Source organism: Rhinoderma darwinii, chromosome 3 (genome assembly GCF_050947455.1).
Source record: "Rhinoderma darwinii isolate aRhiDar2 chromosome 3, aRhiDar2.hap1, whole genome shotgun sequence".
In the NCBI taxonomy this organism is placed as follows: Eukaryota; Metazoa; Chordata; class Amphibia; order Anura; family Rhinodermatidae; genus Rhinoderma; species Rhinoderma darwinii.
In genome coordinates, this window is record NC_134689.1 from 168,117,418 (window position 1) to 168,129,924 (window position 12,507).

General features: G+C 42.6%; 1 protein-coding gene across 1 annotated transcript; it reads right to left on the bottom strand.

Annotated features, from left to right (window-relative positions):
* Positions 1-1,601: 1,601 nt before the first annotated feature.
* Positions 1,602-12,062, bottom strand: LOC142749246 (mitochondrial inner membrane protease ATP23 homolog). Its single transcript, XM_075857013.1, has 6 exons — positions 11,780-12,062; positions 10,678-10,723; positions 10,327-10,408; positions 6,600-6,737; positions 5,411-5,494; positions 1,602-1,830 (listed from the first exon to the last, which is right to left on the bottom strand). The coding sequence occupies exons 1-6, from the start codon at positions 11,928-11,930 to the stop codon at positions 1,627-1,629; spliced, it is 705 nt and encodes a 234-aa protein (XP_075713128.1). The 5' UTR covers positions 11,931-12,062; the 3' UTR covers positions 1,602-1,626.
* Between the last annotated feature and the right edge of the window lie 445 nt (positions 12,063-12,507).

Here is a 12,507-nt window from a genome sequence, read left to right on the forward strand (position 1 = left end):
AGGTGGAATTTTGTGGGAGATCCGCCGAAAAATTTCCTCTGTTTGAACATACCCTTCGTATAACACGACTAGTGTAAATAATACAAACATTTTTTTCTTTTGTTTTTTTAAAACGTACAAACACAGGAACGAAATTTACATTTCATTACATTTTCAGCGGGAATTGCGAATTGTTGAAGTAGTTTTGATATAATAAAAAAAAACTTCTGCACGGTAGAAGGGCATATTGATTTAAAAGGGTTTTCAGAATTTTGGGTGAATAGCTCTCCTTCCACCTCTGCGGCCTGCTGCTTCCCCTACCGCTGGTCCTGTTTACGCAGGACGTGACATGAGAGACCATTATAGCCAATCTATGCCATGATCATCTGATGCAATGCCTCTATGGACGACAAGTCAAACCCCGATGCTTTCAACTGGTTGCGGTTCAAGCAGCGTGCTGCAGTGGTGGAAGCAGACTTTTTTTTTTTTTTAAGACTGTCGGTATGTGAAATATTTTTAATTTTCTAAAACAGGAAAGTTAGGGTGGTTTCATATGCAGCAAAAATACACTGCGACTAGATGTTAGCTGGAAGTCAATGTTGAAATACTGAACACACTAGAAACATTTTATTACGTGGCATTTTTTTATTTTGTCTTCTGTTTTTTTCAGTTCAGTAGCGTGTTTTTCAAAATTGTAGCAAGTGTTGGTATAGCTTTTTTCTCCCATAGACATCCATAAGCTTATTTTTAGTCTTCAAAAAAATGCATGTGTCAATGTCTTTAGCGTGTTTTTTTTTTTTAACAAATAATTTTTGCAAAGAGGACTCTTTTAATCACATGATTTGCAATGTATAAAATGCAGGTAGTAAATTACGCTACTTGGAAAAAACGCAACACCCCCCCCCAAAAAAAAATAAAAAAAAGGCCACACAAAAAGTGTGTGTGAGGGAAGCCTAAAGGGGTTTTCTGAAATTAATTCGAATCTTGGAAAATCCCTGTAAGGCTTTATTCAGACGAACGGGAATTACGTCCGTGCAACACGCGTGATTTTCACGCGCGTCGCACGGACCTATATTAGTCTATGGGGACATGCGGACATGTGCGTGATTTTTACTCAGCGTGAGTCCGCTGAAAAAGTCACGACATGTCCGTTCTTTCGCCGTTTTGCGCGAATCACGCACCCATTGTAGTCAATGGGTGCGTGAAAACCACGCATGCCGCATTTCCGTGCGAACTGCGTGATTCGTGCAACAGCTGTCAAAAGGATGAATGTAAACAGAAAAGCACCACGTACTTTTCTGTTTACAAACATCCAAATGGAGTGTCATAATTATGGCGGCTGCGCATCATACGCTGATGACACACGGAGCTGTCAAGTGGTTTTTGCGTGCGCAAAAACGCCACGCTCGTGTGAATCCAGCCTAAGACTAGTCTTCTTTTAGTAAGTGGTGCTTTTATGTTGATTGGGTAATTCCATTGAAAATACAACTCACCTGCACTAACCATTTACTATGAGCGGACGCGTCAGAGACAGACAGGGTCAACATTTGGCCTATCTTACCAGAGAACAACTACATGTGTTTAGAGCGTAGCCGGTACAGGTTCTGAGGAGTAGCATTAGCTTTCTGTACTTTTAATATGTTTATTTCATATATTCGCATAATATCTTCCACGATTTCTGAACTCTTTGTATGCCATATTTGCTTCAGTTGTGTTATGTGGAATGCGACCAAATGGTTCTCGGTCATTGAAACATGAATCAAACACTTCATCCACAGCCTTCTCTGCTGTCTCTTGACTAAATTTCCTTGCAGCCATAATGGAGCGAACTGCTCGGTCTCGCACACAAGTCTGTTAAAGAAATAAATACAAACAAAGCTTATTTTACTCAACTGTAGATAAATTATTAAAACATTTACAAACGCACCAATGGTGTCCAAAATCTGCAAAAGTAAAAAAAACACAGTATAGTTTCCTTCAACTGGTATAGAAACAGTAGAACAATATGTCCTAAGGCAGGACACCAAAGCAGGTGGTATCTATTGAGTCACATCGGTACTCACCAATGGACTACATCCAGTAGTCCAAAAATTAGGAATCTCCACTAACTGCAGGTGTTTTGAAATGTAACTTTTTTTTTATTCACTATTAAAAGTTTAGATAAGCGAATTCTTCTATTATGTTGTTATTTAAATACACAAATTATAAATGGGCCGTGTTATAGTTATATTTGCCATTTCTGTTAGAGATGCTAATTGCAGTTATGTTCTATTGTACACGATGCCTGTGGAGCGGTTAACTATTAAAAATCTTTTGCCATATCATAGTGACCTGTCAGAAGTTTTGATTGGTGGGGCTCCAAGGACTAAGACCCCCACCGATCCTTAAAACGAAACGTTAGAAGTGCTCGGGTGAGCGATGTGCCACTGACGGTCTTTCCTTGAAAAGCCGAGCGAGCGGTATATGGACTCCAAGGAAAGCCAATCAGAAACTAAACAGCTCAGCGCTCACCCAAACGATTCTGTCGCTTCGTTTTAGCAATCAGTGGGGTCTCAGTGCTCGGACCTCTACCGATCAAAACTTCTGACACGTCAAATGTTTTTTTAAAAGTTTAGTTACTCTTTTAGTGCAAACCCTCCATATACATATTATATTTTTTAATAATTTGCTACAACTTTGGTATGTTAGTATATAACCTATACATGCGGGTGTTTAAAAAGAAACACAGACACCATGGACTAAACCAACACATTTCGCCGATACAACTGCGTCCTCAGGGGCCTCTGCTCACAACAGAGTCTAGGTAATTTCCTTGAACCCATAATGTAGCAAACTGCTTGTTCTCATACTCAAGTCTAACATAGTTACATAGTTAGTACGGCTGAAAAAAGACACGTCCATCAAGTTCAACCAAGGGACAGGAAAAGGGAAGTAAAAAATTACTACACATAGGAGCGAATACTTTTTTGTTCTAAAGAAATAAGATTTTACTCAACTATGCATGAATTATTAAAAATGCACCAATGGTATGTAAAATCAAGTACACAATAGTTTCCTTCAACTGGTATCAATATTTTGAAGTTGTAATAGTCACAGATAAGCGAAGAATAGCTGATGTAAGCCACAACAGCAGGGACTGCAGTCTCTTATGATGGACATGATAAACAACATTGGTCATTTGTACTAACTCTGCTGACTTTAACCATGCATACGGAGCCAGTACAACGACTAATTTCTCCCACTGTGGCCCTTCATATATTAAGGCCCTATGTGAAACTTAAAGGGGTTATCCGGGCATGGGCTACTGAGGACCTATCCACAGGATAGCTCATCAGTATATGATTGGTGGGGGTTCGCCACACAGACCCCACACCGATCAGCTGCTTCGGCTGCCTCCGTCCGGCACCGGACGTCCATGTGGAAGCAGATGGCTCCGGTCACAGAATAGTGGCCGAGCTGCAGTACTACAGCTATGCTCCTATTCAAGTGAACAGGAGCAGAGTTGCAGATCTGTGGCACGGCCGCTATGCAGTGTACAGAGTCATCTGCTTCCGGCTGCAAACACTGCATACAGTGCTTAACATCCGATGCCTGGAGACAGCTGATCGGTGCAGGGTCTGGGTGTCAGACCTCCACCGGTCATATACTGATGACCTATCCACAGGATAGGTCATCGGTAATCCGTGCCCGGACAACACCTTTTTAACTTTTTCCAAAGAAATTTTTCTTTTTTAATTTGCCATTTATTGGTAGGAGTGATTCTAGTCACCTAAGGCCTCATTCACACGTCCGTGTCCAATTTTGCATCCAGAAAAAAACTGATGCAACAGACAGTTTTTCATTTCAGTATATCATATTTGCATCCGTGTGTCCGTTTTTCTCGTACGAACGAAAGGTCCATTATGCAACTTTTGTCACCACCTTACCCTACCAACATGCTGAAAACACCTAAGAAAGATATCATGATCGCACAGACACCTATCTTGCACCACAGTAAGGCTGGGTTCCCACAACCTATTTTCAGGCGTAAACGAGGCGTATTATGCCTCGATTTACGCCCGAAAATACGGCTCCAATACGTTGGCAAACATCTGCCCATTCATTTGAATGGGTTTGCCGACGTACTGTTCCGACGACCTGTCTTTTTACACGTCGCTGTCAAAAGACGGCGCGTAAAATGACTGCCTCGTCAAAGAAGTGCAGGACACTTCTTGGGACGTAATTTGAGCCGTTTTTCATTGAATCCAATGAAGAACAGCTCCAAATTACAGCCATCAAAGACGCCTCGCAAAATGCAAGTACGAGCAATTACGTCTGAAATTACGGAGCTGTTTTCTCTTGAAAACAGCTCCGTAATTTCAGACGTAATGGTCGTTGTCGTGTGCACATACCCTTAGGCTCGGTTCACATCTGCGTTTGGGCTTTCTGTTGTTCTACTCCATCAAAGGAGCAGAACCACGAAAAACAAGAGCTGCCGGACCCGTCGCATGACTGAAACCAACAGCCCCCGACAGAACCCATTGACTTTAATGAGTTCCGTCATTTTGTGGGTCAAAAATAGCGTATTGCTGATGCAGATGTGAACAGGGCCTTATAAAACTCTCAGCATAAAAAAAAAATTATGGCCTTATGTGGCAAGTGACTCAAGTAGCGATGTCAGTTGCTCTAGCCGTGTCTCCTAAGGGTATGTGCACACACACTAATTACGTCCGTATTTGACGGATGTATTTCGGCCGCAAGTACCGGACCGAACACAGTGCAGGGAGCCGGGCTACTAGCATCATACTTATGTACGATGCCAGGAGTCCCTGCCTCTCTGTGGAACTGCTGTCCCGTACTGAAAACATGATTACAGTACGGGACAGTTGTCCTGCAGCGAGGCAGGGACTCCTAGCATCGTACATAACTATGATGCTAGGAGCCCGGCTCCCTGCACTGTGTTCGGTCCGGGACTTGCGGCCGAAATACGTCCGTCAATTACGGACGTAATTAGTGTGTGTGCACATACCCTAATGATGCAGTCTTCTATACCACATTAGTAGAGACTTCCGGGTTTCACTTTCAATCGCACACGGATGGCTTTGTATGCAATCTGTCTTTTTCTCACTCATAAACTTAATGGTCTAGTCCGGATATGAAAAACTGACCAGAATAGGACATGCGCAGAGTCTCTCAAAATCGGTCATACGGATAAGTAAAGAAAAACAAAAAAATGCACACTGAAGAGAAAAACTGTGGTGTGAATAAGGCCTAAAGAGGTATTCTATTTGCTCATTTCTAGAATATGAAACCTTACAATTTTCTAATATACATGCTGTGAGACTTAGTACCCAGTGAAGACAATCAGATTAAGATGAATATGAATGGGTTAAGTAAAGGAGGAACTGGCAGGAGAAGAGGTGCTTCTATGTTGGGCATTTTCTTTACATACCTGATGATGTTGCTTAATGCCAAATTTAAACTGTAACATTTCATTGGTAAGGGAGCAATCTCCACTGAGACTGGCAGCTCGGATCTAAAGTATAGTTCAAAATAACATTTAAAAACATTAGAAATATTATTTTTATTTTATTTAAACATTAAGACAAGTAAAAGTCGTCAGTAATGTTGAAGGGTACCTGCCCTCAAAGATACATTTATTCTATCAAGTAAAGATCAACTAATCTTAACCTAGAAAAAACCCTTGTTCCAACTTTGGTGACAACTACCGTATTTTCATGACGGAACGCACCACATAGAAGTCACCACGAAGTTCCATAACCACATATATACACACAAGACCACCTCAAATGCTGCAGAACCTCTTTATTAAGAGTAAGGGGTGCTTCCTGTCTACCATTGAGTGACTGATATGAAAGGCCTTTTCTTTTTCACAAAGAATGCCTGCAGATTATGAGTTGCAACACAGGAGAAGGAACTTCCTGCAAAATGAATCGGTGACAGACTAATTTTGCTGGAAGAGCTAAAAGTGTCTAAGTAGCACCAATCCTCTGTGTACAACAGTCAGGTACGAACATCAGAATGTGATATTTATACAAATATTATTTAGACATATTGACTTGTATTATGCTCTTATGGTCTCTAACTTGATTTATACAAAATCACCCAAATGTCTCTAGCGGTTACTTGGAATTTTAAGTACTTGATATTTAAGCAATATACTAGTAAATACTGCCAGCAAAAGTAGAGAAACACTTTAAATGGGGCTGTATGTCCACTGAATATTAATTAAAACAACTCGCAATAGTGTACAAGCATGAAAAAACTCCATACTCCCCTCACCGATCCTCTGCCGCTACCGTTCCACCCCTGGTGCCGTCAATCAGTGGCGGCAGAGGTGATTCACCCGTCCCTATGTCGAGACATTATCGCTGCACTAGGAGGTAAAGACCAGCGGGGGTCCAGGCAGCGGCAGAGGATAGGTGATGGCAGTGTTTTTTTTTTTTATGTTTGTACACCATTATCAGCCGTTTTAAAACTCACTTTTATTCGCTGGATAACCCCTTTATGTTTGCTTTTATTCTGCTCTGAATACTTAGGTCACAAGTCCTCAGCTTGAACATAATAAGAACCATCCTAAAAAGTAATTAAAATACTTGAATATGAAAATGAACACATACCTCAGTGCAGGCTAAATGTCGAATATTGCTTAAAAAATCAACTTGTGCGCGGCAGTGATCATAAGCATGAATCAACTCATGTGTAAGCATTCTGTTCATATTTGTTTGATCATTAATATTATTCTGACATATTACAATCTACAAAACAAGAGGATAAGAAAAAAAACAGAGACTGTAAGACAAATAAATTCTCATATATTTAAAAAAAACTAAACATATAAAACAAAAAAAACAACAATTAAGAAGCCTACCATACTGCTATGTACACCCAGGGTCGGCCTTAGGGGTGTGCAACCTGTGCCATTGCACAGGGTGCATCTCTCCAGCAGGTGGAAGGAGGCGCTGTGCTGGCTCCCTTCCCCTGCTTGTTTCAGAAGCGCCTGGGCCGAGCAACTCAGCAGCCGCCTTTCCGCCCAGGCGCTTCTTTACTCAGTGACGACGCTATCACTGTAGCAGCCATCGCGGCTGGTAGTGGCGACACCGGGCATGAGGGCGCTACAACAGTGGTAGTGACGCCACTATAGCAGAGAAGGGAGGTATCTTCCTGCTCTGCTATCTACTAGCGCCACTGTAGCTCCCTGAAGGAGCGGAATCCCCATGTGGCCAGTGATTCCGTTCCTGGACGGAGCGCTTGATGTCTCTGTCCATATATGGTCAGTGACATCAGGGGCAACTGAAGCGGAATCCCCGTCCACAGCGTTGCCGACTCTGTGACCGGGGATTCCACTCCAGGAGGAGCCAGTGACGTCACTGTCCATAAATGGACAGACGACAGGGGCTTCTCCTGGACTGGAATCCGGGGTCAAAGCGTCGGCAACGCTGTGCACGGGGATTCCGCTTCAGGAGTTGCCCCTAATGTCACTGTCCTTATATTGACAGAGACATCAAGTGGAGCACTCCAGGAGGGGAATCCTCGGCCACAGGGGGATTCCGCTCCTTCAGGGAGCTACAGTGGCGCTATCTACAGGAAGGGGGAGGGTGCTGCATACGAGGGGGCAGTGTGGCGCTGCGTACGAGGGGGCAGTGTGGCACTACCCACGAGGGGGCAGTGTGGCACTACCCACGAGGGGGCAGTGTGGCACTACCCACGAGGGGGCAGTGTGGCACTACCCACAAGGGGGCAGTGTGGCACTACCCACAAGGGGGCAGTGTGGCACTACCCACAAGGGGGCAATGTGGCACTACCCACAAGGGAGAATCTGAGTGGCGGACTGAGGGTCATTTTACTGTGAGTGGCGGACTGAGGGTAATTTTACTGTGAGTGGCGTGCTGATGGTCATTTTACTGTGAGTGGGGGCTGCTTTTTTGCCTGAGTATTCTGCATTAGGTTCAACGGATTAAAAACAAATAAAAAAAAAAACACGCAAAAAAAAAAAAAAAGCTCTGAAGGAATCTTGACAGATTTTTTTTGCCTTACAAAAAACGCTGTGTGAACATACCCTACGAGTGTAGTGTTGTTTTTAGCGGTTTTCTGTCTTTGTCTAAACAATTTTTGGTAGAGGTGCCCTGAGGATATTTTGTTTTTCCACTTGTGCTTTGAGTCTGAAAAGGTTGGGAAACTCTGTACTAGACTACAGGATCACGCCGGCCTACGCAAGGATCCCGTCGTGGAGCAGCTCAGTTCGGCGATGAAACGGGGCCTAGGTGAGAACAATTGTGTTTTTGCTTGGGGGCACGGTCTACAAAGGGGAGATGGGGGGGGCTGTATGGCACGATCTACAAGGAGGAGGTGGGGGATTATGGCACTGGCTACAGGCAGGCTGTATGACACAATCTACAGGGGGACACTATCTACAAGGGGGGGCTGTGTGTGGCTGCCAGGGGAGGAGGGCATTAAGTGTGGGGGCCACTAAGCGGATATTATGCTGAGTAGGGGTTCTACAGGGGGCAATATACTATGTGTGGCACTTAGGGGGCATAACACTGTGTGGGCACAATTAGAAGACAAAATACTGTGTCCTTGAAGGGGTTATAACATATTATATTATTATGTAAGGAGAAAGAGGCAGCACTCCAAGGTTCAAAAAATAGAAAGTTTATTCACCCATCAGTGAAAAAGGTGCTCAATGCAGCCTTTGTCAAGCTTAAATATTATCATACTGTATAAGGGGCATTAAAGTGTGTGTGTGTCTGTGTGTCACTAAGGGGCATTATACTGTGTGGGGCATTATATAGGGCATTATACATATATTTTTTTATGGGGCATTCTTTTTATGATGGGGGTGGTGCGCCGTTAGATAATTTCGCAATGAAAGGGACAGATAAACTGCTGTTCAGTGCAACAAGTGATAAACTTCCTGGACCCCTGTGAAAGTGACTTCTTCAGGAGGGTTGGGTGGAGAGGAAGTTAAAGGTGAAGCAGAACTACAAGGTAAGGAGTGGAGTCAGTAAGACGGCCATAAATAATCATTAAAGAGGTTGTCCAAACTGGACAGCATCATCTCTTAAACCCACCCCATCCCTCACGTGAAACCCCTGGCGATCAACTGTTTTAGCTGGGCAAAGCTTCAGACAGTAACTGCCACATTATCACCCCCTTTCCTAGTAGACTGTAAGCTTGCAAGTGCAGCCCTCTCTCCTTATATTTATTATGTTTCTAATTGTAATTATATGTCACTTTACTCTGAAATGCATTGTACAGTGCTTTATGTTAGCGATTTATTACTAAACTTACTATCAAATGGGGGAAGGAATGTTGTATTATACGGTGCTTGTTTATATGAATATAGACATCCCGTCCTGGCTGGAGGTAATGTATATTCATTGTCAGGACCCTTCAGTAACGTTAGTGTGTGTGTGTGTATGTGGCTGCACATAGTGATATAACTATATCGCTATCTGCAGTGTAAATGAATGGAGAGAAGTGTATGACGCTGATTGGTCACTGATTGGTCAGCGTCATACACTCCTCTGTACAACGCCCTTTTGGCCATATAGTAAAACCCGCCCAGTTGTTCATTAAGAAACTCATTAGAATAAAGCTAAAATAGGTCATAACTAGGTCAAAAATGATCGTTTTTCTAAATAAGAAACACTGTTGTAATCTACATTACAGCGCCGATCAGATTATGTAGGAGATAGGCCACTTATAATGTGGTGACAGAGCCTCTTTAACTGCTCACTGGGAGAGAAAATAATAGAAAGGGATACAAAAAAACGGGAATTAAAAGAGCAAACTATATTATACACTACATACTTATTATTTTGGGTGTGCGCAATTTTGTACATGTGCCTTTTCCTCTCTCCTAGTATGCATATTTTTTGCATGTTACTGTAGCACCCCATATAGATTTCTTTCTTACATAGTGGTGCCCATACGTCCCCATCTTTTTCAACTTAACTGCTCAAGCACCACACACATTTCATATTTAGCTTATTGTTAGTTTATGCCACCCCTTAAGTATTGATGTTAAGAAGAAATGTATAGTGAACGCATCTGTGGGAACAAACGTAAACTGTCCAAAAACAGAGATCTGCAGAATCTGCCAACAACCTGGCGTCTAGTAAGACAGCCGGACTGTCCTCAATCTTCTACCGGGGTTGTTGTTTCTTAGCTTTTAATCTTTGTTGAATCCAAGATAAGCGAATTTCAGCTGCTTATCCCTCGACCCCTATAATAATAACAACAGTGCAGTTCTTGGTGCATTTCCTTATAATATGTTATGAAAATGATGAATATTTAAGCCATTTTTGGAGCAGATCGATCAGAAATCTATGCCTGAATTACCTCAGAGGTCGAAGAATCAAACCCTCCTCCGACCTGTCCATCACATTCTTCACATGAAAAATGTCTATCTCTGTAAGCTGTGCTGAAGAAAAAAAAAATGCAAAATCTCCATTCATTTCACGATATACATATTGAAAAACAAACACAAGACACCAATCAGGAGATTGTGATCTATCATTAAAACCTGACAAGAACTTGACAACACTATAAAAAATGACAATCAGTAAGGCATAAATCAGTACAAAAGACCACAGTGTTGATATCCAAAAGCAACAAGTACCGAACAGGAAACTCTCCTTGTCTGCACTGTTTTTAACGTACAGAATTAATTTCATAAATGAAGAAACTTACCAACCAGCCTGGTTCATGGCATAGAGAAGTAATTTGACGTGTGGATCTGTAAGGAAGACAAGATAAATATATCAATAATACAATCACACTGGAATTAAAGGGAGTCTGTCACCAGAAATTGACCTATGAAAGAAGCAGCACAGTAAGCTAGCGTAGCCTCACAGGAGTATAAGGCTGTTTTCCTTTTTCTGATGCGTGGTTTCACGGGTCGAACCGGCTCTACTGGACACGGGTTAAGTGTGACATAATCGGCGCATGCACAGTACAGCCGATTCGACCGGTGAAACTTCAGTGCTATACTGCGTATGCACCGATTCAGAAGCCAAGGCGCGCTCAGGAAAGTACAGGGCCAGGCATGATCACGGCTTCTGCACTGCCAGGCACTTTCAATCAGAGAAGGGAGGGACGGACTGGGTAGAGATGTTTGGAGCAACGGTTCCGCCCTCGTTGCTATCCCTGCCACGGAGCCACGCATCTGCAAATGGAAAACAGAATTATACTCATGTGAGGCTGCACTATCTTACGGTGCTGCTGCTTTCATAGGTCAATTTCTGGTGACAGACTCCCTTTAATTCCACAACCGATCATCTATGCTTTGTCAAAATATCTCCTGGTTTTATGTAAATAAAGATTGTTACGCAAATGTCTAATATCGTTCATGTGAACTTTCATTTTAAACGCTATTACTGTTGAATTTATTACTAGACACACTATTTTTATATATGGGATGATGTAACCACTGCTGTCAATTATAAGCCGTGATCAAGGATCTCCAGGACCATAAAAAATTACGAGGCGGCAGGCGGAGTCCATTTATACAGGTTATGGGACTCCGAGGCGACATCTCATGTTCTTTATAATTCTTAGTAGGGGGTGAACCATTCCTTATAAGACACCCCTCAAGTGCTGCAGAATCTCTTTTTGAAAAAGGGGGATTCCTGATCAGTCTTCAAAAAGAGGTTCTGCAGCAGCTGAATAATGTATTATAAAGGAATACTGATCACTCTTAAGAAGTAATAAGCACTCCACCAGAATCCAAAATATAAAATAAAAGACACCTAACACCCAAAGGACTAGTAAGTTCCTCATCTATCACACCTACTCGTTTCCATTGCGAACTTCAGCCTCGTCTTGCACCTTATCTTTAACCCGTACAGCTTGGATAAAAACGGTTCTTGCTTAGGATTTCGGGGATCCCTCTGAGGAAACAGATGATACCCGTGGTCATCTTTTGCTGATTTATCTTCCTCCATAGGGACTTATTATCGTCACCTATACCCGTCTAACCCTAGGCAATAAACAGCCATATGCCGCTGTCACAGCATGCAGCGCTGACCTTCAGGCGCAAGCATATGACGTCAAGCGCTCGGGACAGCCGGCGGCCATCTTTGATTAGGTCAAAAACCAGTACTGGTGAACGGTAAACGTTCACGCGAAACGAGAATGTAGTAGAATGACTGCGACATGATTGTATATCACAGTGTGTGCATGGCCCTGTATGTTCAAAACTTGGAAGGAGACCGTTATAAGTTTACCATGGACGGAACGGAGCTGCATATGTTGGTGTGTCACAGGTTGCCATGACAATCAGTTTCACTATAATAATGGGATTTTTCTTTATATATAACCCTACCTCCAATTTAAATCTAGGACCCCAGCGCTGCAAGGCAACAATTCTGCAAAGCCACATGCTGTCTATAATGACAAGCAGCATGATCTGTACTCAAGCGCTGCACCATTTTGTGGTAAAAAGTAAAACTCTGGAAGGTAGCAGTCTCCTTTGGTGGCCTCTTCTAAACTGTTACTAAAACAATACAAAAATAAATACTA

What these genes read in the sequence shown, in the direction of transcription:
- LOC142749246 (XM_075857013.1), bottom strand. Translation starts at nt 11,930, where the DNA reads ATGGAGGAAGATAAATCAGCAAAAGATGACCACGGGTATCATCTGTTT. An exon ending in GAAGTTCGCAATGGAAACGA is followed by an intron (nt 10,724 to 11,779) that starts GTAGGTGTGATA and finishes TCTTCCTTACAG; the next exon opens with ATCCACACGTCAAATTACTT. An exon ending in TTGATTCTTCGACCTCTGAG is followed by an intron (nt 6,738 to 10,326) that starts GTAATTCAGGCA and finishes CTTGTTTTGTAG; the next exon opens with ATTGTAATATGTCAGAATAA.